Source organism: Barbus barbus (assembly GCF_936440315.1).
Source record: "Barbus barbus genome assembly, chromosome: 45".
Taxonomy (NCBI): Eukaryota; Metazoa; Chordata; class Actinopteri; order Cypriniformes; family Cyprinidae; genus Barbus; species Barbus barbus.
The window spans coordinates 20,445,327-20,466,332 of record NC_136723.1 but is presented as its reverse complement, the minus strand read 5'-3'; the positions used below and the strand labels follow the sequence as shown (position 1 = coordinate 20,466,332).

Here is a 21,006-nt window from a genome sequence, read left to right as displayed (position 1 = left end):
GCAGCAGTTTTTATATGAATGCAGTCTTTAATTTCTGACCTTGTCAACAAGCTGCTCCTAACGATGTCCAGCAAATCTGTTTACGCTATTAATCTGTCAGCATATGCACACACTCAGTCATGTGAGACTTGACAAGTCTCCTCTGTTTGGCTTCTAAAATCTGCTCTGAACATTTGTATTTATTCAAAACATTTTGATTGATATCAAAATGTGCATTTGAGGATAAAACTATGAATATAATGATTACACTTTTATATACAGTCAACCCCACAAAGAGTTAGTGACTGATTTTATTTTAGTTGTCACCAAACAAAAAAAAAAAAAAAATATTAGCTTTTTTTTTTAAATTTTATAGCCAACATCCAATAGATCCAAAAGAAGAATGTTATCAAAAAAACTAATAACAGAGTCGGCACCGATAGCCTAGTGGGCAGTGTGCCGACATATACTGGCGTTGCGTTACGGGCATCCCAAGTTAAAATCCCAACTAGAGGACCTTTTCTGATCCAACCCCCTTCTCTCTCACTCCCACTTTACTTCCTGACTCCTCTATACTGTCCAATCGTAATAAAGCCAAAAATAAATCTTAAAAAAAAAAACCAAACCAAAAAAAAAACTGATAAGTTGTTTGACCTCCGCTTGGAACCTTGGACGTTTAATTAGTTTCAAGGTCCTGTCTTTAATCTGGATGAAAGCAAACTCACGACATCTAACACATTAACAAGAGATATTAGATTTGGTCTGGAATGTTTTTCCCACTGGCAGTCTCCCTCTCCCCCGGCTCTGCTGACCACATGCTTGAATTTGTGCTTCTGTTTTCCTCCAAACTCAGTTTCATAACACGTCACATCTGAGATGTTGTGAAACAGCAGTTTCTGCTTTCTGATATTTATAGACAACTTCAAGAACTCAACAGTATTTTGTTGTTGCTTTTTATTTAATTTAGTCTATGTAGGAAATATTTTGCGAGGCAAAAATCAATTCTACTACAAGCATCAAATTCAAAGCTCTGTGAAACTTTTGACTCTGATTAAAGAGCTAATCTCAGCTCTCATGGGCAGAGAAATCCAGTTAGCCTGTTTAAAAGAAATGTACCTATTGAGGAGGTCGGGTTGCACTTTCCCCCTTTGGCTAATGCGATTGTTCGTGTTTTCCACTCCATTACAAAGGTTCATTAAGAGGGTGGAGGCCAGATTCATTCTCATCAATCATCCCATGGTGCCTTGGAAACTCTTGCTGTGGGTGCTGGGACAGGCATGACTTCTGCTTGCTGTAATGGGGACATGGCAACCCATGGCATGTGGAATGTAGCACTTTGAAGAATAATTCCCTTTGACTTGCTTGAGAGTTTATAATGTATTAAGCTTATTTGTAATTTATAGTCTAAATGCACTATTGCCATTTTGGCCTAATGGCCAAGAATAACAAGATGAATAAAAGCTCTATCAAAAAGGAAATAGAATCAATAATGGAAAGTGCTACACATTAAGGAGATCAAATGGCAAATACAAACATGCATTCATTCTGATGTTCCTGCTACTGCTGCTGTTTTTCCCCTCTGTTGCATAACCGCTAAATCAGTGTTGGAATATTTGTGTTTCTGAGGAAACGCAGTTAAGTTTATCAAGAAATGTTGTTAGGAATAATATTCGTTGGCTGGTTTAATGCATGTTCCTGCAGCTTTATCCTGACTTATTGTTCTTTAATTGACTCCCGAGTTAATAACACCAGGGAATGTCCTCCAATTTTACTTGACTGACATTGTGGGCAGATTTTATCGGTATTCACAGAGTATTAAAAGTGCATTCTCATGCTCTGTTCTCCAGTTTTTTTCTTTAAAGTGCCTTGAGGGCATATAAACAATTTGAATAACTGCACATACAACTAAATCTGAACCATATGAACTCACTCTGAGTGTGGGGTCTGAAAGTTTTTAGGTTTGTGCTCATTATGTTTGCATTCCCTTGACTATGTGGCATTGCATTTCGTTACTGTTAAAGTCAGCAAGCAGCTCATAAACAGATCATGTTCATCATGTCCTGGTTTCCAAACAGGTACAGTTTGCTACATGTAAAACAGGTTGAGAAAAGTTTAATATTGCTTCTCATTTCCTTTGGCTTTTGTATAAATAATTCTGTGGTTCTATGTGTTTTAGCCACGGCCGCTTAATCGGCCAAAAACAAAGATGGGCTCGTCTCCATCGGCTGCTCCAGGGTCGACAGCGGGAGGAGTGAAGCTCTCGTCCAGTCGCGGTTCATCTAGTGCCCGGCGCAGACGGACACGCTGCAGGAAGTGCGAGGCATGTACGCGCAAAGAGTGTGGCGAATGCCACTTCTGCAAAGACATGAAGAAGTTTGGTGGACCAGGCCGCATGAAGCAGTCCTGTATAATGAGACAGTGCATAGCGGTCAGTCTGGGTACTCCTCATCAGATTTGACCCTTGATCTGCTGAATGGCACATCTGGAGGAACTAATAGCCGCTCTTTTTGTTTTTCAGCCTGTTCTACCTCACACTGCTGTGTGTCTGGTGTGCCGAGAGGCTGGGAAAGAAGACACAGTAGAGAATGAGGAGGACAAGTTCAACATGATGCTTATGGAGTGCTCTATCTGCAATGAGATCCTCCATCCAGGATGCTTGAAGGTTGTTTTCCTAATCAGGCTACCAAACAATTGGAAACTGCGATTATCTGAGCCATAATGGAATCAACACTCTTTCAAATGTCTTATTTTAGACATACAATGCTGTCTGTCTGTCTATTCTTTCGAGTAGAAACTTACTCTGTTCTGTTGTTCAGGAGAAGGATTCTGGCGGTGTTGTAAATGGCGAGTTGCCAAATTGCTGGGAGTGTCCGAAATGCAATCATGCTGGAAAGACAGGGAAAGTAAGCATCACTGTCCTACCTAACAACATACTTAAAAATAATGAAAATGGTGATGATACAACGTAATGGATATAAACTTGTCTTGTCTTCTTTCCCAACTCTTGGTCACGAAGCAAAAACGAGGCCCAGGGTTTAAGTACGCCTCTAATCTCCCTGGCTCTCTGCTGAAAGACCAGCGAATGAACCAGGATGTAAAGGAAGAGCAGGAATCGAACATGTCTATAGAGTCCTACTCCTCTACTGTTTCACCTGTCACGAAGACGGAACGAGAGGACAATCCTACCTGCAAGTCAGAAGACGCCTTTAAGAAACGTTCTCCCAAATTGGAGGACAACCCACTCCGCAAGAAGAGAAAACTCTTTGCAAAGGACTCAGACTCAGATTTCAATGTCAAGAAAAAGGTAGCAAGACAATGAATATGTAAAAGCAAATAAGAGATGAAATAATATTTTTGCAAAGCATGTATTTTGACCCTCTTTTAAATCCACAGAAGAAGCGCTCAAAGCCTGAAGATCTCTCAACCTCTTATGTCCTGGCACAGATAAAGACAGAAAGAGAGGATGATGAGGAGTATGATGAGAATAACATACAAGAACTGGAGAGGAGAGCCTTCAGTTTTGTGCCCTCAGAAGAAGAGGATGGAGATAATGAAGAGGAGGAAGAAGAAGAGAGCCGAGAGGAGAATGGGAAGCTTGTGCCCAAGACCTCCACTGCATGGGAAGGCGACCAATCACAGGGCGGTTTTACCCAGGCAGGGCCCAGCAGCAACTCGAGTGTTGATACACAGTTGAGGAGCCAGCGAAAAACCAAACGCAAACCTCGCCTACCCAACAAAGAACTGAGCAAAGAACTAAGCAAACAACTTAATCAGGAGATCCAGAAGACAGAGGATTGTCTGACCCATCAAAATGGCAGGGTGGTGAAGACAGAACTAGATAGTGATGGAGAAGACAGAAAACCATTGAGGAATGGCAGCAGCCATCTGAGAGACTGGCTGGGACCTAAGCAGGAACTAAACGGATCCTTGCGAGAGCAGGTCCCGGTTAACTGGATCAGGACTACACCTACCCCAGTCATTCGGCCAACACCTTGCCGTTCTCCACCGAAATGTGTTCAGATGGAGCGTCACGTTATTCGCCCCCCTCCGATCAGCCCCCCTCCGGATGGGCTGCCCCTAGATGACGGGAAGAATCACGTCATGCGGAGAGAGGTGTGGATGGCAGTGTTCAGCCACCTCACACACCAAGACCTCTGTGTCTGCATGCGGGTCTGCAAGACCTGGAACAGATGGTACGTCTTCCAGAAATTAGGAAAGAAAGCATCATAATATGTTGTGCTTTTAAGTTGCATTTGCACTAGAGAATTTACTTTATACTGCAGCAGATGTTTAGAGGTCTAGCTCTTCCCGCAGTACTACATGAGCATCTTTTTCCTCTATTGGCGCTTTCATTGGTTTTCTAACTTTCTTTCAGAAATAAACACATCTTTAACCCTTGTCCTGACCAGTGAAAACACTGGATTGTATTTGAGTCACTAGAATGAAGTGATCCTTTTGGGTTGGGTCCTCCATGTTAGTTATATTCAAAGCAAGTGCCAAACTCAACTTCGTAAGATACACAGTAAAGTCTTCTGTCCTCTGTTCTTAGGTGTTGTGATAAAAGACTGTGGACCAAGATCGATCTGAACCGGTGCAAGTCAATCACTCCACTCATGCTGAGCGGCATTATCCGCAGACAGCCAGTCTCCCTGGACCTGAGTTGGACCAACATTTCTAAAAAGCAGCTCAGCTGGCTAATCAACAGATTACCTGGTACAATCACACTTTTACTGAAACAGTTTTGTTTCAGTGCTTCTCAGGCTCACTGTACAGCTGGATTCCCTTCCAGCTGTTTTGACCTATACGTTTCTCCTGATGGTGTAGCCTTTATGTACTTTACACTCCAGTCTTGTTACCAGAGATCTACCTTACTGTGAAGTATAGTTACAATCCTAATCAAATACACATAAACTAGATAATTGATATCTTCAGGAGCTTTTGATAATTACAAACAGTTGTTTTGGAGCAGGGTTGAAACTGAACTCTGCATTAAGGTATCTCCAAAAACAGGATGAGGCACCCTTTATGTATGAAAACTCCAGTCCGGTGTCTGATACTTGCATGACTCCTTTGTGTTGGTTTCCTGGCAGGTCTGAGGATTCTGTTGCTGGCAGGCTGTTCGTGGGCAGCTGTATCAGCTCTATGCACATCCAGTTGTCCTTTGCTAAGAACTTTAGATGTGCAGTGGGTAGAGGGATTCAAGGACAACCAGATAAGAGACATACTCTCCCCGCCGACAGACAACAGACCAGGTACTGAATGATAGCATTAATTGCTCTTCATGTCCAATATGTCCTCTTGACCCATTTAGAAGTTCTACATCTCTTATTTTGCCAATTCATAGCGCCCCCATGTTTACACAGTAAATAGTACAGGTCCATTTCTGTTTAAAAACTTAGATGGTAAAAGATGCATTTTGCTGTCTCTCAGGTCAGTTGGACAGTAGAAGTAAACTGAGGAACGTGGAGAATCTCTGTCTAGCTGGTCTGGACATCACAGATATGTCCCTGAAGCTGATCATAAAACATATGCCTTCACTGTCCCAATTGGACCTTAGTTACTGTAACCATATCACCGACCAGAGTGTGAATATCCTCACAGCAGCCGGCACCACGACCAGAGACTCTCTTACTCACATCAACCTTTCAGGTATTGCAAGAAATACTAAAACCCTCACATAACAGGTTAGACATGCTAACGGGCAGTCGAGTGGCCTGGAAAACAACCGTGCATATATTGTGTGTGTATACAACTCATCTTAATCTGATAAGATTGCTATCTTGCTGTTTTATGTATTTCATCTTGGGAAAAGCATGATGCAAGTCCACTACTCTTCACTTGCTGCCAAGGTCAAATATTAATGTAAATCTGAGTGGCTATGGCTCTAAATCACTTTTCCTTTTCTCCACAGTTTGTAACAAAGTTACAGACCTGTCGTTGACCTACTTCAAGCGCTGCGGAAACATTTGTCACATTGACCTGCGGTACTGCAAACAGGTGACCAAAGAGGGTTGTGAGCAGTTCATCGCAGAGATGTCCGTCAGTGTGCAGTTCAGACTGACTGAAGAAAAACTACTGAGCAAACTGAGCTAGTCAACAAAGACACTGACAATAACTTGACCTAGAATCCAGGGAACTAACAGTTTCGCCCTGCATTTTCTACACTTTTTCAACACCGGATGTGTGTAGCCTAACACACTCAACAGAAAACCAGCAAAGAGAGAAATGGCATATTGCTAAACGACACACTCCAAGCAAATGCCTGAACTCATCAACATCAGAGCTCACAAGTGAAGAAATGTATTCATCTCTGGTGGCCAATTCAGCCTTTCAATCAGTTTGTTTTCAATTTGTTTAATGTTGTGCTGCTAAGGCAAACTTTTACTGGTTTTTACGTTTACAAGGCACAGCTAGCAGAGCGTGCCAACGTTAAAATGCTCTTGAAAGGCATGTTTACTCATATTTTGCATAAATGTTATAAAAAAGGTTTTATAGTCACACAGTGCAGTGTTGCAGTGACAAAACCGACTGTTATTTTCTTTCTCGGAAAAGAAAAATTCAAAGTGCATGTGCTTTTTTCGTTACCATGCAAACGTTAAGCGTCATGCAGTGTTAATTTTTGTATCAGAAGGGATTTCACACTTTATGTGCAGTATTACATGCACTCATATAAATATATATAGACTTTATTGACAGTATTCATTCAGTCAGTACAAAGTTTATTTTTTTTCTACGCAGTAGGAAGTTAAGCAGATCCTATCTATACTAGCTATAGTAACTGTGCAGATGTTTTTGTAATGTTAATTTAAGATGTAATGTCTTCTAATGTTATAAGATGTTCTACAGGTACATTCTCTTTTCCATACAACTATTACTTACCTGGGCTTCTTTAATATGTATATATCTTGGGGGGAAAAACGTATTTGCACTGTTTGACTTGAATAAATACTGATATTTTTTCCAGTATCGAGGTTTTGCTTAACAGGATTTTGACTGTTAACAATTTGGTATATTTTGCGCAGAAAACGATATACAGCATTGGACTATTTCGTAAATTAAGATCCGTTTGCAACTGAGGAAAAAAAATAAACATTGAAATCAGAAAGCTCTTTATTTTGTTAGTTCAAGGTACCATATTTTATTAAATTTAATAAATCATCTTTGAATTACCAAAATAAAAAGTTCAACATTCCAAAATACAAAGACCAGATCCCAAAACGTCTTCCAGCACTCAGTTGAAGTCATTTAGAGTGTAATCTTGTAGTTGCCTACTACCAAGTGACATCTTTTAGAGACAGCAGCATTAGAAACATACATAAGCACAGTGTCAGTGTTGGGCAGACCGGTGTGGAGATGTTCTAGAAGCAAATGAAAAATAGTCTGATTATAGAAATACATGGATGTGACACCAGAATGTAATCAATTCTACAATTATTTGTGACTTATTTAAAATATAAACAACTAAATGTTTACATTCAAGGAAAAACTGGAACGCTGAAGGGGGACGGAGCATTTAAAAGAAAATGCAAGAAAAACCGGATAACAGGAAAATATATCCATATACTTTGTGTACATCTTTTCACATGTATATAAAATAATTAGTTTGATTAAAAGTTCCTTTATATTTGTTTGTCCAGCCAATACCACAGACATAACTTGTATTTGACTACAGAATTCACAGCAACAGAGGGCATCTAGAGGAATCAAATAATATTCTTTCCTCTTTATCTTATCGCTTCTAGAAATTGTAAATATGCACAAAAAGGGAAATAAACGGTTTATTTAACATAAGTAAAATCACGAATGCAATTGAGAACTGCATGTGATACGTAAACCCATGTAGCACCGCTTGTGGAAATCTCTTATGCCGTGTAAATGTGGTACAACACAACTCACCAAAAAAAAAAATTGACATCTTTCATGGTATTGCTGCAGATGAAGAACATCAAACTCAAAATGGTCTTTTTGACCCACTATAAAAACCAAATATTTTGCAAATGAAACCTACCAAGGCTTAAAGGTGCACTGAGAATTTTTTTGTACCAACTTCTATACCGATGAATAGTGCTTTGACAAATGTTTTAATATTGTACACTCATGTGAGACTCCAAAAAAGTTTTTGATCTACAAAGGTGAACCTTCCTTATACCGTTCAGATCACATGACCGGCCTAACTTCCTTTACCTTGGTAACCACCCAATCATCTGACACTTTTAAATAGTCAAAAAATGACTCGGCACACCTTTAAGTGACTTGTATGTGAGCACAATGGAGACAAACCAATCACACACCTGACGTTTGACAGATACTGCTAAATTTGATCAAAAAAATAATTGAGGTTCCAGTAATAAGCTACATAGCGGCAGATGCTGGATTCCAGTGACTGTGAAAAAATACGATACAGTTTCTATAATCTTGCTATAAATGACTCTTCTGATAGCTGGTCATTTGATCCGGTGTCATGGATGCTGATTTGTGGTATGGCAACAGCCGATTTAATACATGAAAAGAACACGCTTATTAATAATATAGCACGTAAAAACAGATGCAGAAGCTGTTCTGCACATTTCTACTTTGGCACCTACCGTACGTCCCCCCTTCACGCCAATGGTCTTAACTGCTGCTACGACAACATCATGCATCTTAATGGCAATCGGTTTCTCTACACCAACATGTAAAGATTTCTAATATTGCACATACAATAAGACATTTCCAAAAAGTTTACAGGAAACTTTCATATTTTTATACGTTATTCCTCTAAATCTTCCATTTTCCCTGGGTTAGTAACCGCAGAAATGATTTCAAACGTGTCAAATAAAAATGGGCAGCAGGAAATGCTCGCTCTGTAAAGAAGGTGTGCGCAGTACAGGTTTCCACCTCTTTGAATCTAAAGGGGAAGTTCATTGGTCCAGTCGTGGCCCCAGCCTGCACGGTCCAGCAGGAAGCATGTGGTGTGTTGGTTTTCCAGTGGAGGTGAAGCTCACCCGTTAAGACTTGAAGACGTGCACCACCCGCACCACGTACTGCCTGCAGATGGGGCACTCGCTCATCCTCTTGCCGCACTTGGTGCAGGTGACCATGTGACCGCACTCCAGCAGAATGCAGTCTATCACAGCATCCATGCAGATACGGCACAGGTTCTCATCAACGCCGCCCAGCTGAGCTACTTGCACACCATCTGCAAGACAATATTAGAAGGTTTGAGATCTTGTTTAATAGTCTATCGATCTTGTGTGTCTGCTCTGCTTGTGTGTAATGAGGTTTTCTTTCCGCCTTGGGAAAGGTTGTTGTACATAGCTGCATATGCAATGACATTTTACAAGAAATACACAAGAAATGTTGAGCAGTAAAATGTGTAAATTAATTTTCATTAAATTAAAATGCTTTAAACTAATGTTCCAGGTTCAATACAAAACTCAATCATTTTTTGATAACGAAAGTAAATGTTTTCGGCTCGTTGTGTAATTTAATAAAAGCATTTTAAAAGTGGAAATACATAAGGACAAGCATGTTAAATATAAAAAACGCACTAAAATTTCAATTTATGTTAAAGGACATTAATTATTTTATAAAATAAAGAAATTTTATTAATGAACAATTTTAAAATAATTTTAAATTCAGTTAAAATGTTTATTTTAATTAAAATTCTATACAACTTTAACCTCTATCAAAAGCATTTTTTAATTATGCACAGATTTGATTATGTCCCATAATAAATAAATAGGGATGCGTGCATTAAATATTTAAAAGCAGAAATATTCATTTTTGTTAAAGGATAACAATTTAGACATTAATAAAAATATTTTACTTTCAGTTTTATTCAATTATTTTAAATTAAAAGTCCTTATAAAACTGATATTTATTGCTTTAAAAAAACCTCAGCAAAGAGTAAATATTATTGGAACACATAAAAATATTATTTTTATTTGACATCCTTTTAGCCGGTCAATATCAGCGCTCAAACCTTTTAATGACTGATATACAGTATGTGCTTTCAACTCTCCTATCTGGCAGACTATACCAGTATTTGCTGATGTCAGTCTAATTATCTCTATTAATTGCCCTATAAAAAACCAAAACGATGCACATCCCTAAAGCATCTGAAACTTGGTCCCTCTCCAAAAAGCCACTTAATATATTGTCAGACTGGACAGCTATAATCTTTGGATCATTTTGGGCCGTTTTCCAAACATATATAATATAATTAATGAAGGCAAGGTGCAATTACAGTAATGTGACAAGCTATAAAAAGACAGACAGATCACATTAGGAGCATAATTCATGACACAAATGTGATCATGCACGTGGAAACCACATATCAAACTCTCCCAGCATGCATTAGGAAGATCATTCATGGTAATTAGATGATGGTAATGATGATGTTGGAGCCACATCAAAAAAAAGTTGAGTCTTACCTCCAATACCTCCATTGCATATAGGAGGAGGGTAAGCTATGACTTTGATTGACAAACACAGCAGTGGGAGAGTTAACATTATTAGTATCGGGCAGCTAATGTAAGCTCACATGCATATAAAAAACTGGTCTTTGCACAAATTGTTACCCAGAAAGAAGAACATACTTCTATGATATACACAAATCATGCTTCACCAGGTCAGTAATTAGTCCTGGTAGTAAGGACTGTATGTATTTTTTAACATCTCAAATACCAGTGTTGTTACTGTTAACTACAACTAGATTAGATTCGAAATTAGATTCAGTAATAAAATAACAAAACAACGTTTAAAAAAATTAGAAATGCTTCCTCTGAAACTAACAGAAATAAAATTATTTTACGTTGAAGTACTAAAATGACTAAAACTAAACTAAAAACAAATTAAAGGTAAATAAATAAATTAAAAACATTAATTACAAAAATAAAATAAAAATGACAAAAGCACATATTTTTTTTTTACTAAAACTTAAATTAAAACTAAACTGAAAACAATTTTTTTTACAATATAAATTAATATATAAAAAATACTACTATAATAGTATATAAATAACACTGTCAAGTACAATATATCAAAATATTGGTTCGCTTACCTGCAGCTAGGCTGTTGCTAACATTTTCCACTGCAAGGAAAAGAAAACGAGAAGAATCAATTTTATGGAGAGCAGAAGCCTGTTTGAAAACCACATTAGCCACATCTGATTTTGAGCTGATCCTTGACTGATTCAATTTCATGTTGTTATTTCTCACATGCAGTCTGTCAAAGAGATTCAGAGACTGTGATAAAACGGCTGCATTCCTCCTCATCCATCACTCTTATTATATGATGCCAGCTGTGCTCTTTTCAGTCTGAACATCTACAAAAGCTGACCACTGAGTTTCCTTCTCATTACTCTGCCAATTATCTAGCCAGTAGAAGATAAAATGGTCATATAAAGCACCCAAGGAATCTTTCATTCTCTACTAATTCAACATATAGAGCCTCTTCTAGCAAAAGGATGAAATTACTTCATAAAATAATTGAATCATGTTCTTACACCTAAAAATAAAGATTCTTTTTTGGCATCTGTGGTTCCATGAAGAACCTTTAAAATCCACGGAACCTTTCCACGGCACAAAAGATTCTTTATAATAGAAAAAGCTTCTTTAGATTATTAAGATGTTCTTCACGCTAAGAAAAATTATTCTTTCAAGGAATGTCCTAACAATCCTATTTTGCCTGTGAATGATGTATATGTAGATGTACTTTGGGAAGAGCTGTCCGATTTGTGCGTGACGTCAGGTCTTACTCGATCTTCTGTTGAGTTCGTTCTCTCTGTAGAGACGATGGACGCGCTCCACCAGCTCCCATTTCTCACAGCAGCCTGAATAGTTGACGAAGTTGCGGGCGAGAATCTCCTTCAGCTGCCGCACCGTCAGGCTCTCGATGTCTTCCTCGTGGGACAGATCCGAGAGGGAGGCACGTGCTCGCCTCTGCGTCGCCGGGCTGGCCTGCTCGGGGATAGACGTCAAGAGACACGTTATAGCATTTAACTGCAGTCCACGTTGATATTCCAGCAGACTGCTCATTTTGAACTCTGTAGATGTTCTTCTGAAGTATTTGCCAAACACTAAGCAGAGTTATTGGATGGCACTGAATTATTAATGTTAATGGTAGCTCAGTGAGAATCGAGGGGTTTTAAAGTAACCCAGTCGTGTTCACAGTTGGTGGATTTTGTCAAGTTTGTCTCACCTCCAGTATGTCGTCGTGAGGCTCCAGGTTGAGGAGTGAAACTGATGTAGCATCTCCATGGTCCTGAAGATAAAACAGAAATCAAGAACTTGTATCAGATTTATAGACTAGAACCTGATTAAAATCAGAGTGTGAGTGCAGACTGAGCTATGCTGTGAGTTCAGATCCCATCAGCTTTTCTCTTTAGTGTTGGTATTTATTTATTTGAATTTTTGATAGGACAGTGTGGAGAGGACAGGAAGCAAAGTGGGAGAAAGAGAGCGGAGCGGGATCGGGAAAGGTCCATGAGCCGGGACTCGAAAGATACATTAAATATTTTTGTATAATTAATTAATTCATTCATTTAAACATAACAAATGTTAATTAATAAAATAAACATAAAAAAATAAACATTAATAAATATAAAATTATAGAAAATTATTATATAAAATATAATAAAATATAGTTAAACAGCAATATTGTAAAAAAAAAAAAATTATAATAAAAATGCCCAGTGTGTTAATATTTTTGTGGAAATCATACTTTATCAGTATAATGAAGAACAGCATTTTAATATAATATAATATAAAAATTGAAATAATTACAAAAATACTCCTAATATACATTACAAAATATTGAAAATATTGTAAGCAATAAATAAATATATTTAAATACCTAAATATATTTAGATATATATATTATACTAAAATTGTCTAATTACATAATACATTTCATTTAAAGGGGTCATGTGACGTTGCTAAAAATAACATTATTTTGTGTATTTGGTGTAATGCAGTGTGTTTATGTTAAACACATTATTTTCCACATCCTGTACATTATTGTTACTCCTCTATGCCCCGCCTTTCTGAAACCTGTAGATCAAGGGTTCTCAACCCTGGTCCTGGAGGGCCACTGTCCTGCAGAGTTTTGCTCCAACCTTGATCAAACTCTGTCTGTAGCTTACTAGTAATCCTGAGCTTAATTACCTGGTTCAGGTGTGTTTGATTAGGGTTGGAGCTAAAATTTGCAGTATAGTGGCCCTCGAGGACCAGGGTTGAGAAAGCCTGGTGTAGATTTTTACAAAGCTCATCGCTCTGAGAAGCTAGACGTGCTCTGATTGGCCAGCTATCCAGTGCGTTGTGATTGGCTGAATACCTCAAGCATGTGACGGAAATGTTACGCCCCTTACTGTATTGTGATGCCGTGTCCCAGCGCGATGACACAAAAACAATAAACCATTTATAGACGAGGCATTTGTTGCATCCAGTGGGGACATAATTACTGATTATAATGACTAATACTGTCTAAACATTACCATGTCTGCATTTGTGATCGGAGAAATGACAAACAACAAGCACTACTCTACACTGCTCAAAACTTGCGTTTGAATCGTCAGTAGCAGAAACATACTTACAGGCTGTGAGTCAGAAGCGCCAGACTGTCCTTGCAAACTTGGAATTGCCCCACTTTATAGAAACAGCCTTTGTGCACAGCTGGCATTGTAGGCTAACATTACTACTCTCCCAGGTCCAGGAAATAATCCTCCGTAAAATGCGCTGCACACACTCTAATATTTGGGTTGAACTGTTCTGGAACAGTGTTGTAAATACAACTTAACCACTGATTTCTAGTTGTGTCCTGTTTTGGAAGCCCAAACAAAGTGCTTTCACTTTCACAATGAAACACAGCGTCTCCAGGACATGGTGCCGGCGGCAGCAACAATACTACAGCGAGAATAATAGTTCCGCCTTCTTTCATTGCGTAAACATTTGGGCGGTGTTATGAAAATCTTCCCACACCGTGACGTAGACATGTGGGGGCGTGTTTAAATGAGGCGTTTTAGGGGAGCGTGGACAAGTCTTAACTTTTATTTAGAATATATCTTTGGTTTTGAGACTTTAGTCTTTGCAACTTCAGGGATCGCATCTATGCACAAACAGCTTGTAACACTCCAAAGAGAAAGGAAAACTTGAAATCGCATCATATGACCCCTTTAAATAATCTATTTTATTCTAAATTCTGAATCCCAACTTAAAAGTAAATCATAAAAATATGATCCATTCTACTGAAATTGGGAAGTGTTTACCATGTAGTAAATATAAGTCTTTTATGAAATTTTTAAGAGACCACTTAAAAAAAATCTCCTTTACAAATACGAGTAACCTCTGTGTCAGTGCAGTTTAATCAAAACGTCTTCCCATCACATCCTCACAATTAGCTTCCCTTGGTTCTGCAAACTGCACATCAAATAACACCACATTACAGAGTCAATCATTCATTCACTCTGATTGCAATAATTCCTTTCCTGTGTCACTCACATAAGGACCATGTGGTCCTTAAGCAGCCGGCTTTTGTATGCTTTTTTTGGGTCTCTCACTCACACTCTCTTTCTTTATGTGCCGCATTCAGAACAATTAGCTAATGGCCCTGCGTTCTTCTTGTCTGCTGTCTGGCAGAAACATGACTGGGTCTTTATGAGGAGACACATGGACTGAGATCTCACACATGGGCCACATACAGACGGCGTGCAGCTTTGCTGGCTGGCTGCGTATTAATAATGAATGGGTCAGTCTGCCAACTCAGGCTCTGAAGTCACACTGGACCATCACAGTCTCTTCTCAAACACACACTTCAGGCAGATTTTACAAAGTTCTCAAACTTTGTCATTTGCCTCTTGAACTCATTTGCACTTTAACGTGTGTCCTTTTAATCTGTAAGTGTTTTAAGCCACGTCGCGCAGGAATTACCAGACAACCTGTTCCAACATTATGTAACCCGCTCAGCATGTCAGATCTAAAAAAAAAAATCACGTCAGCACGGATGAATCTTTAGTAAGTGAGGGTTGTAAGCAGCTTAATAACTGTACAGACAACAGGAGTCAATAGATTATGGTGTAGAAATGTAGAAGATTGAGAAGAAATCCTCACTTTATGTAATCAGAAACATGCTATGTTTTAAAGTAAATGAAAACAACGAAGTGTGACTCGTGACATGAGAAAAAACAGTTCAGTTTCCCAAAATGTAAGTAGCTAAAACAATAACAGCAAACAAACAATACGTTCAGATATATTTAACAATATTTACAGGAATTAAATTAGTTTGTTTGATTTTATTCAGCACATTTAACATGCAAAATGCAACGCGCATGTTAAAAGTAAGCATGCTAAACTATGTGACACAAAGCAACAAAAATTGATAGCAATGTTAAAGTACTACATTAGAAATCAAGTTATTTGGCGATTTTTTTCAATGTTAAAATACTTTTTCTTTTCTTTTTTTTGACGCATAATGTGTAATTTTACATCAGTTATTTGTAAGCTGAATTCCGCAAAAAAAGTGTTTTTAAAACATTGCTCAGTTTATTGGCACAGAAATTAAATGTTTAACCTTAAAAAATAAATAAATCACATAAAAACATCCCAAGATAACTTATTTTATATATATAAAAAAATCTAATTAAATGTAAAATAAATAGTGTAAATAATAAACATATTTACAAAAATTTTATTAAAATTGCCTTAGACACTTCATGTAATTATTAATAAATTAATTTAATAATTAATAATAATAATAATGATTATAAATGTTGAATCACACATCTTTTAGTAAATAAAAAATATTATTCATTATACTGAATTTTCATTTTACTTTTAAAAATCATGAAAATTCTTTCCATGTTAAAAATGAGTAAAACAAAAATAAATCTTTCATGAAATTCTTTAGAACTAACATCATTTTAAGTATCCAAATATTTTTTGGCCTACTTAAAAAGTGAAATTCAAAACAAAAAACAAAACAAAGCAAAAGTCAAACCAAAACAAAACGCTTGGCACTGTGTACTGCAAACATTCTTGGCTCTTGTGACAAATGTTTTGTGATGTTGTGATGATTTCTATGTAAATGAATGTAAATAAATAAATTCAAAAGTAAATCAAAATAAAATAGATATTTCTTTATCTTCTTTCAATGCTTGTGATGTTCCTTATTTTGAAGTCACTTTGAATAAAAAGTGTCTGATAAATGAATAAATTTAAAAGTAAATGTGAATAAACAAAGTCTAATGAACACCGAAATGCATCGGAACACATTGCCTTCTGGAAAGCGCCTCACCTGATTGGTTGTCCCTGAGCTATCGCTGCGACTGAGAGCCTCTCCCTGAGACACGGCGACAGACAGCGCCGACTGCTGGGAGGAGGATCGTGCCGCGGAGGCGGGCGGCGTGGAGAGCGAGCGCGGAAGTGAGGGCAGACTGTCCGTATCCGCTTCGGCCTCCTCTTCCTCCTCCTCATCCTCCCCCATCTCCAGCTGGGCACCCAGATGGTAGAGCACCAGGTCCACCAGGTCCTCTTTCTCCCTGCAGGTGTCCGTGTTGATGTTTCGCAGTGTGAGGTACTGCCGCAGGTCTTTAACGCGGAGTCGCATTAACCTGGGCCGCTGGAAGGCCGTGCCCCACAGCAGGTGGCAGGTGGCGCAGCGCCGCAGGTTCTCCTGCAGCACAGAACACAGAGAGCAGAAGCTCTTCTTGCAGTCCGAGCAAACGTGCTGCAAAGAGAGAGAGAGAGAGAGAGAGAGAGAGATGATGAATCATTAAACAGCCAGCTAATATGTGTGCATTAGACCGGTGATTTAATTATGTCATGTTTTAGTTGTTTTGATTGACACTGACAGAACACCGACAGAACACAGAAAATGATGAACTTCATTTTTCAAAACACTTTCAAACTCTCAAAAGCAGTCGTGGAGTCTCTGTTGGCAAGCATCTGATCTTGTAAAATGTGTGGTAAGTACTGCTGCTGTAGTTTACACAGAGCACATGCAATCACGAATCTCGAAAGTGAAAGTGAAACTAAAAAGTGATTGTGCATTTGAAGGCAGTTTCAATGCCCAGCATATTAATAGCAGCTCCCTGATGCCCGCATTTTTTTTTACAGTATAATTACCCAACGACATAACTACGTGAGAAAGTATTGAAATATATATTTTCCCTGTGTTTCCTTCCTGCTTTGTGAGCTACTGAAATGAGTTGCCAATCAGAGCACAGCTCAATATTATTATTCATAACCCTTCCAAATAAGGTAATAACAGACCATTTCATTCTAGGGAGAAATCCTAGGGTTTTTTTTTTTTGCCCTTACCTAAGCCACATATGTAGATATCAGAGAACAATTTAAAATATTGTATCAATGCATTCTATGGCACCTTTAAAAAGAATGCAGTCACAGTTTAAATCATGGACTGAATTATTCAGAACTGATAGAGTTTTGAAGAAATAAATGGTATTTAAATAATATATATATTTTTTTTAAACCTAAATACTAAAATAATAAATAAGGTTTAACAAATAATATTATTTATTGTTTAGCATGTTGATTATCCAAAATTTGTCAATGAGAAATTATCACCAATTTTTTATTAAAGAATTTACCCATCAGAGCCTTAGACTAGTGGTTGCGTATGTTCTAGACACACACATTGTGTGGAAAATGTGGGTTGAAATTTCATCCATGTAACTTCCCACTATCTTTTCCCTGTCATTTATGTAATCTCTCTACTTTCACTATCAATAAAAGACAAAAATACAAAATTCATACTCCACAAACCCCAGGCGTCCTACCTTTCGTCTGAACACGGAGAAGGCCAGTCCACAGGCTTTGCATGCCAGGCCTGCGCTTCCTGAGGTGGTGCCGCTGGGTGGGTAGGTGGAGTAACCAGCGCTGGGGGCGAAGCGGAATGGCCCGGCCCCGGCTCCAAAGCCTGGCTGCTGGGTGCGGACCGCCCCTGTGCCCATCACCTCGTTCAGCAGCCCGCAACATGATGCCCACATGGAGGAGGCCCCCGCCTGGAGAAGAAAGGCATGTTAAAGATATGTTCAGATATAGGGCTGGGTATTGAGATAAACTTCAGATTCAAGTTTGATTCATTTGGATATATACCAGGTAAAAGTACATGTAAATTTTTCTCAAGGAAAAAACTCAAATAATTCTGTAAACTGGATCCTATCAATTGGTACAGAACTATAATATTAAAAGTGAAAATTAACAACTGGTTTCCATACTAAAGGCCATTGCACACTGAGTCTGAAATTTTCGCACGCTGAAAAATAAATACGACCTCACGTTGTGCCAATCACGTTTACACACCGCCTCCGAAACTTTTGTCCATCATCAAAAATTTGGACCAGGTTCGATTTTCTGCGTTTTCGCATCCGTAGCAAGCATTTTTATAGGAAAGGATGACGAATACGAAAAAAAACAACCAAAAAAAACGCATCCAAAAATTTCAGAATCAGTGTGCAAGGACCTTACCATTTAAATAACACACAATGAACTTTTTATAATAGCCTAATAACTTTTTTAATGATGTAAGCTAACTTTTTTCCAATCCATTTTTTAATTTTTTTTTATATAAACATAAACATTTAAACGGTGGCTGTCATGATGGATTAATGCAAACATACAGTATCTCACAGAAGTGAGTACACTCCTCACATTTTTGTAAATATTTTATTATATATTTTCATGCGACAACACTGAAGAAATGACACTTTGCTACAATATAAAGTAGTGAGTGTACAGCTTGTATAACAGTGTGATTTGCCTTACCCTCAAAATAACTCAACACACAGCCATTAATGTCTAAACCTCTGGCCACAAAAGTGAGTACACCCCTAAGTGAAAATGTCCAAAATGGGCCCAATTTAGCATTGTAGCAAAGTGTAATTTCTTCAGTGTTGTCACATGAAAAGATATAATAAATATTTACAAAAATGTGAGTGGTGTACTCACTTTTTTACTCACTGTGAGATACTGTATAACAATTACTGAAGAACAGGTTAAGTAAAATATGATTAATAAGTAATATAATGCATATATTTAACAAAATTCTCCTCTCCAGAACCCATTTTTCTAGCTAACTATCAAACTATGGCCATTGAATGGCTTTTCTGAGGTAAATGTAACATTACGTGACATTAGTTACAAGCCATTTTAATTGAACGTTTTTGAAAAGTCATGAAAAATCTCGGTAAATTGTACTGTATCTTTCAACATAACTTCTGAGGTTTACTTTGTGCTGTAACAAATTTTTGAGGCTTAAGAGGAAGAGATCATTGATTCACATGCGCTCTGCGCTGCCGCTTTACTTGAAGCAGAAACACCGATCTGTCACGCCACATTACAGAGCGCCAAAACTGCATTTAATGTTCAAATTTTGTAATAAAAATGACATCATTTGAAACCTGAGAATTCGTTTCATAGCAAAAGTAATAAAGCACAAAGCTTATCTCGACTTAGTGACACTTCAAATAATGTACAAATAATGTTTAGTGAAGTTTTGCTCCGGTGTCCTGACATTTTATCCTACCCGTCAGATTTTCCTACCGGGGCTTACTTTGCATGCGCACATCAATATTTTGTCCTTTTTCTCACGCTGAACAACAATATTTAATGCATCTGCATTACTGTAAGGGGTAGGTTTAGGGTTGGGGTAGGCGTTAATAAAACAGAATCTAATAGGTAGAAAAAATTATTTATTGTTGGTTTCCGGTAGCTGTATCCCTTCTAGCCACAACCGCGAATATAACACATAATTACTATATATACACCACTGTAAGGGCAGGTTTAGGGTGTGATAGGTGTAGACATTAATAAATCATAATTTAACAGGTTTTTCGTTGTCGAATTGTACTACCTACTGTTTTAATGGAAGGTAGGAAAATCTGACAGGGTTGCACAAATCGACAGAACACCGGCATTATATGAAAAATGAAGGACTAAATGAATAGATATTGGTTCATTTTTTTTATTTTACCTTTATTTTACCAGGAAAAGCACATTGAGATTAAAGATCTCTTTTACAAGAGCATCCTGGCCAGATGTTTCTACCTCCAAATCACATCCAATGAGACCAGCTCCCTAAGCTTCAATTTATTAAAAGTTGGTAGAATGTTAACGTTTTTGCAACCTTTAAATAACATTCTAATCACAACAAGAAAATGACATTTCAATAATTTAGAAACATTTCAAAACAATGTTCCAACAATGTTTTTATAACCTAAATTTGTTCCTTGGGTATTCAGATATGGAGTGTGTTATGATAAAGCAATGGCAAAAACTATCCTGTAGTTCACCCCAGAGGGCAGATTTGTTTGCCAGACACAGATGAAATCAGGCACATATGCTTTACTGAACTTCACATTATGTAACTTGTACATCACAAACAACTGAATGCACTCAACTTCAACACTCATAAACTCTGCTAGTAATCAACTAAAATGAATCAATGCTTTGCAGGCCTTAAGTGAATCCTCAAGGAACATGATACAGTGTAAATGGCTGTTAGAGCAAGACAAGGCCCGAGTAATTCTTAGCACGCATTTGGAGCGTTAATGCGGTGTAAGTACAGTAAAATGGCCGTGAGAGCTAAACAGCTGAGATTAATGGACATGTCTCAGATTTCAGCCAAATGCATGTGCAAACCAAACAATGCTTTCATAAGAATCATAAAAAGCAGACATTACCAGGCCTATTCTTTCTCTCCAATGGTCTGGTATCTCTAAGAGCTTTCATTTACTTAAGGTGCAAATTTATAAGATGTTGGTTAAATCGGTAAGCTTTCACTCTGCCTGATGTTTCATAACACAGCTAACATAGCCTACAGTATGATTTTACTATAGCCATGAACTTCCCTAAAACGTTATCTAACTTAACGTAAAACAAACAACCAGATCTATATTTATTTTATGCTGTTTATCTGAAATGTAGTGTACCACAAAAATTATTTATTTCAATAAATCAATAAAAACAGAAAGAGGTGAAAAAGTGTTCAGATATAGGGGAAAAAAAACTCAGAATTTCTCCTTGGACC

At 37.8% G+C, this 21,006-nt stretch overlaps 2 protein-coding genes across 5 annotated transcripts in view; one reads left to right on the top strand and one right to left on the bottom strand.

The window, feature by feature from the left end:
• The window catches only part of LOC306864340 (lysine-specific demethylase 2B-like), a 30,109-nt gene extending 23,164 nt beyond the window's left edge, over positions 1-6,945 (top strand). The window contains exons 13-21 of the mRNA XM_079408304.1: positions 2,156-2,407; positions 2,498-2,641; positions 2,796-2,882; positions 2,996-3,283; positions 3,373-4,172; positions 4,529-4,692; positions 5,070-5,231; positions 5,410-5,628; positions 5,891-6,945. Coding sequence (XP_079264430.1) covers positions 2,156-2,407; positions 2,498-2,641; positions 2,796-2,882; positions 2,996-3,283; positions 3,373-4,172; positions 4,529-4,692; positions 5,070-5,231; positions 5,410-5,628; positions 5,891-6,072 — 2,298 coding nt within the window. The 3' untranslated portion in view covers positions 6,073-6,945. The remainder of the gene's footprint in view (positions 1-2,155; positions 2,408-2,497; positions 2,642-2,795; positions 2,883-2,995; positions 3,284-3,372; positions 4,173-4,528; positions 4,693-5,069; positions 5,232-5,409; positions 5,629-5,890) is intronic.
• Positions 6,946-7,072: 127 nt separating this feature from the next.
• LOC306864341 (E3 ubiquitin-protein ligase RNF34-like) overlaps positions 7,073-21,006 on the bottom strand; it is a 28,597-nt gene continuing 14,663 nt past the window's right edge. Inside the window, exons 2-9 of one of the 4 annotated variants that reach the window (XM_079408306.1) lie at positions 17,756-17,980; positions 16,252-16,683; positions 12,163-12,225; positions 11,720-11,921; positions 11,024-11,053; positions 10,395-10,436; positions 8,964-9,157; positions 7,247-7,337 (exon numbers count right to left, since the gene is read on the bottom strand). In XM_079408306.1, coding sequence (XP_079264432.1) covers positions 8,967-9,157; positions 10,395-10,436; positions 11,024-11,053; positions 11,720-11,921; positions 12,163-12,225; positions 16,252-16,683; positions 17,756-17,980 — 1,185 coding nt within the window. In that variant the 3' untranslated portion in view covers positions 7,247-7,337; positions 8,964-8,966. Of the gene's footprint in view, positions 9,158-10,394; positions 10,437-11,023; positions 11,054-11,719; positions 11,922-12,162; positions 12,226-16,251; positions 16,684-17,755; positions 17,981-21,006 lie in introns of all 4 variants that reach the window. The other 3 variants (XM_079408305.1, XM_079408308.1, XM_079408307.1) reach the window with 3 other exon arrangements.